Source organism: Hipposideros armiger, unplaced genomic scaffold (assembly GCF_001890085.2).
Source record: "Hipposideros armiger isolate ML-2016 unplaced genomic scaffold, ASM189008v1 scaffold_1074, whole genome shotgun sequence".
In the NCBI taxonomy this organism is placed as follows: Eukaryota; Metazoa; Chordata; class Mammalia; order Chiroptera; family Hipposideridae; genus Hipposideros; species Hipposideros armiger.
In genome coordinates this window covers 197220-201596 of record NW_017732424.1, presented here as the reverse complement: position 1 = coordinate 201596, position 4377 = coordinate 197220, and the positions used below count along the sequence as shown (strand labels likewise).

Below are 4377 nucleotides of genomic sequence, written 5' to 3'. Positions count from 1 at the left end.
TTGCTACTCTATAACTGTAATTTTGCTACTGTTATGAATCGTAATGTAAATTTCTTTTTTTTTTCCGATGGTCTTAGGCGACCCCTGTGAAAGGGTCGTTCGACCCCCAAGGGGTCGCGACCCACAGGTTGAGAACCGCTGCACTAGATCATAAGTCACTCAGGGCAGGACATCCATCTCATTTGTTCCCACTGTATATCTAATGCCTGGAACGGTGCCTGATACTTAGGAAAAGTGTGTGTTTGCGTGTGCACATGTGCACATTCCACATACACACATGTACATTCACATACAAATATTTACTATTTGAATTAAATTCCATTATTTTGTTTTGGACTCGAACCAGTTACTCTGACTCTTTAGTTATTCTGTGCTATGTTTAAATTTTAAGTTTCTAGATTTTAAAACTGTTTCCTTTAGGAGTTTTCAAAGGAACTCGATGAGAAGTCCTCCTTGAAGACTGCAGTTCTAAGTACGGGGAACCAGCTCCTTCACCTGAAAGAAGCAGACACGGCTACGCTGAGAGCTGCTTTAGCACAGTTTGAACAGCAGTGGACAGTGCTCATAACTCAGCTCCCAGATATTCAAGAAAAGCTTCACCAGGTAAGCACTTAAAGACCCAGCATTTGAATTAGCATTCACTTGTTAGCTCACAAGTATTTTTAAATTATTTCTATGACTCAATAATTTTCATTGACACTACCTATTTTTCTTTGGCACCACTGAATATGGGTCTTAATTACTGGACTCTCCTCCAATGGGATCTTTCTTGAGAAAGAAATCAGGCTTAATTACTTTATTTCCCAGTTTATCGGCACCACTGTTTTAGTTTATGTGAAGGTCATTGTCATTGTTTTGGGGTCGCTTATTCTAGGCTTGAATGCTGGGCTTGTTTTTGTGAGTAACCTGCATAATTATGTAGCAAAACCTTTTATCAAACCAGATATCATCTTAAGTGATGCCCTGATTCATTTTGTTAACTACAGGTAATTAAATGGAAATCATTTTGTCCTTGCAGCTTCAGATGGAGAAATTGCCATCTCGTAAAGCAATCACAGAAATGATTAGCTGGATGAACAATGTGGAACATCAAACTGCAGATGAAGACTCGGAGCTTTCACTGAGTTCTGCATCTCAAGTTAAAAATCTTCTTCACAAGTACAAGGTAATTATACAAAAAGAGCCAGAGATCTTTTCTTTAAAGAAGGCACGTCAATCGGAGGGGAAATACTGAACAAAGAGACATGTAGGATGTAATTCAGGAGAACTAATCCTGGGTGTGGGGTATGTCGTGGTGGATGGTTCTCGAGAGATAAGTTAGTACACTGCTCTTTTTCTGTTTAAATCCTGCAGTAGCTCCCATCACCACAGGACAGAATGCAAGCTTTTANTTCTGTGTCTTAGATTTCAATGCCACAGAAAAGATGGAACCTTAAAATGATTTTCGCGTGGCATTGAAAACATGATCAACAAGATAAAAACGAGTTTTAAATCTTCTCAGCAGAAACTTGAAATACTTAATTTTAACTTTAAAATATGTGTAATGAGACTCTGAATTGCGTGGCTAGAGGTAGTTATCATATATCATCTTTAAAACTTCAAAAGCAGTTTTGTTGCCTAAAAATGAAATGACTGGCTAGAAAATGAAAGCATGAGATACCTGGCAGGGCCCTGCCATTCCCTGGAGGCATTTAAGCTCCTATAAGGAGCGTTTTCCAGAGGTTGGAACACCGTAGTCATGTTCTCTGAGTGCCTAGAAAGCTATAATTGATCTCTTTGCCATCTTATTTTATTGAGCCTGACACTAAGGTAAACCTCAGTCCTCTGAGGGCACGAGGCTGCTGTTTAATTCTTTGTTAGCCTAGGGACACAGAAGGTTCCACCTGAACAGCTAAAAGAATGCCGTTGAAAACAGCATTTTGAACCTATTATATTAAGAATCGGTTAATACTAGTCATACTGATAGAAGCCTGATTATTTCCCCAAATGTGACTATAGCCCTTAAAATGTACCCTGTGATTCTCTTAAAAATGAAATAATTGTTCTAAGACATTTAAATAAATTTGCCAGACTAAAAGAAGTCAGATATCTTGTAAACCCCATCTCACTTACAGACTTCTTAAGGGCCTTCTCGTTCCTGTGCATCTCTGCATCTTGGAGAGCTTTGCGTGTGTCTTGATGGGTGGACCTCTGGGGGCCTCAGAACAGATGTGTCAGTTGCGCAGCCTCTGGAGTCAAAACAAACCTGTGTTCAGTGCTAGCTGGGCACTTCATGGGCCGCGTGCCTGGTTCGGTCCGACTCCCTGTATACAATGAGGAAGTTAAAGCTTCTCAGAGATGCTCTAGAAATGAAGTGTCTCTCACTGAAGGCTTAGGAAACTGGAATCTTTTTTGGGTATTATTCTAGCCTGCAGGCTGGGGCAGTAGGAGAGGGTCATACAGGGGCGCGATGGAATGACCATTGGATGTATAATTTTTGGTAATTTTTTAAAAAGGCTTAAATTAATTGGAAAATAGCAGAAGTTCTATTTTGATCATCGTTTATTTTTAAAGATTAAATTTAAATAGCTGTCAGGATACGTGTCATTAGCTGAACCCAACCGTGAAAGATAATTGCCTTTAGACAGAGTTCTTCTCTTCAGGGGGTCAATTGTATTCGCAGTTTTGAAGAATTCTATTTTTCTTTTCATGAAGTTTTATTAATGACGTGCTGTCTGCTTTAATTTATTCTCCTGAAGTCCTCTTCCTTCCTCTCTACTCAACCCTTACATTTAGAAGACTCTTGAAATGAATTTTTTTCCTACTATTTTGGTCTAAAGGATAATAAAGAGAAGTTTCTTATTTATCTTCTTCATACCTAGGTTTCAATATAAAATGCTTACAGGGGCCAGCCGGAGAACAGAAAAAGGGACGCTGCCTGGGACTGCAGTCCGGGGGTGCTGGGGACTGTGGTGGAGCAGAACCTGAGAGAGCAGGCTCTTCTCAAGGGGGCTCTTGCTTGTCGGTTTCAGCCCATCTTTGCCCTGTGAGACTGCAGACGCCGATGGCTAGATCCAGTTTTCCCAGAGTCACAGGAAATCATAATTTCTATATAAAATTTCTTAATTTCCAAAATAATCTTCAGGTCACGCATAACCTGTCTGCAAGCTGACTGTGCCCCTTAGACTGCCAGCATTTTTTCTTTTTAGGTGGAGGAATTCACTATCCGTCTACATCTGTGAATTTTTTTCTGTTTGCATGTATAAGTCTATAGAGCTGAACCTGCGCTGTAGAAATGCGTTAGTTGGAACCTCTCATTGTGAAAAGTGACCAATAAGCCTTGAATCATGTTTGTCCCGCCAGACTGAAAGAGTCTTGAGGGTTAGGAAAGTGGTAATGTTTCTTCAGTAGCCTCTACTGTAGGTTTTTAAGGAAGTATTTGTGGCTAGATTGGCCGATTTCATTTTTAAATAATTTGTTCTGTGACTTGACTTTTATTAGCAAATAAAAAGAAACATTGATGAGAAGCATGCCCGGCTTTACCAGACTCTGAACGAAGGCAAACAGCTGGTGGCATCTGTAAGCTGTCCTGAGCTAGAGGGCCAGATTGCAAAACTGGAAGAGCAGTGGCTGTCCCTGAACAAAAAAATTGACCATGAACTACACAGACTACAAACGCTTCTCAAGTACCTGCTCAGGTATGATTCCTTAGGGATTGATGTGGCACCAGATGTCGCTGTGGAGACAGACCTCAGAGGGATTCTGTAGTCAACTGGGTGTTACATGCGATCCCTCCTGTTCGTTTTTCTTTGACAGCCTGAGGTGGTTGAGTCCCTCTTCTGGGCTAAATGGGACCTAGAGCCTCTGATACTGGTTTGCTACCTTCAGGATAATTTATAATCTGTTCTGTGGAAATAAGGAATTAGGTTATAAAATTATACACGTTACCTTTTATACCGTAATGTTGCTTTTGTACTCCCTCCCAAAAGTTTTTAAAATTTAAAAATATTCAATATTTTCAACTAACAGAATAGTTTGAAAGTCTTTGGAGTTCTTCATAAAATTTTTTTTTTTTTTTGCTTAGTTGATCTAATTTTGAACCCCTTGAGTAAGATACAGAACATGGAACATTTAAACCTCATTCTCATCCTCGCCTCCTAGGGGGCTGTCTTAACCCAGACAAGTTTAAAAGTTACAAGAGGAACAGCATTTTAGTTGGATATTTTTATCACATCAAGTAAATATGTAAGCATCTAGCCAATAGCACTTTGCTGTTATACAACTTACACAAATGCTGGTTATATTTTTATTATAAACAAATCTAGAAGAGGACATTTGATGAATAAAAAGTAATCTCTCTTCTTGCCCATGGGTTTACTTTTGTGTAACTTTTATTTT

The 4377-nt window shown here is 39.4% G+C and overlaps 1 protein-coding gene across 1 annotated transcript in view; it reads left to right on the top strand.

The window, feature by feature from the left end:
* Window positions 1-4377, top strand: part of SYNE2 (spectrin repeat containing nuclear envelope protein 2) — a 333055-nt gene that overhangs the window by 244763 nt on the left and 83915 nt on the right. The window contains exons 76-77 of the mRNA XM_019632109.1: window positions 421-603; window positions 1019-1165. Of these exons, the coding sequence (XP_019487654.1) occupies window positions 421-603; window positions 1019-1165 (330 nt within the window). The remainder of the gene's footprint in view (window positions 1-420; window positions 604-1018; window positions 1166-4377) is intronic.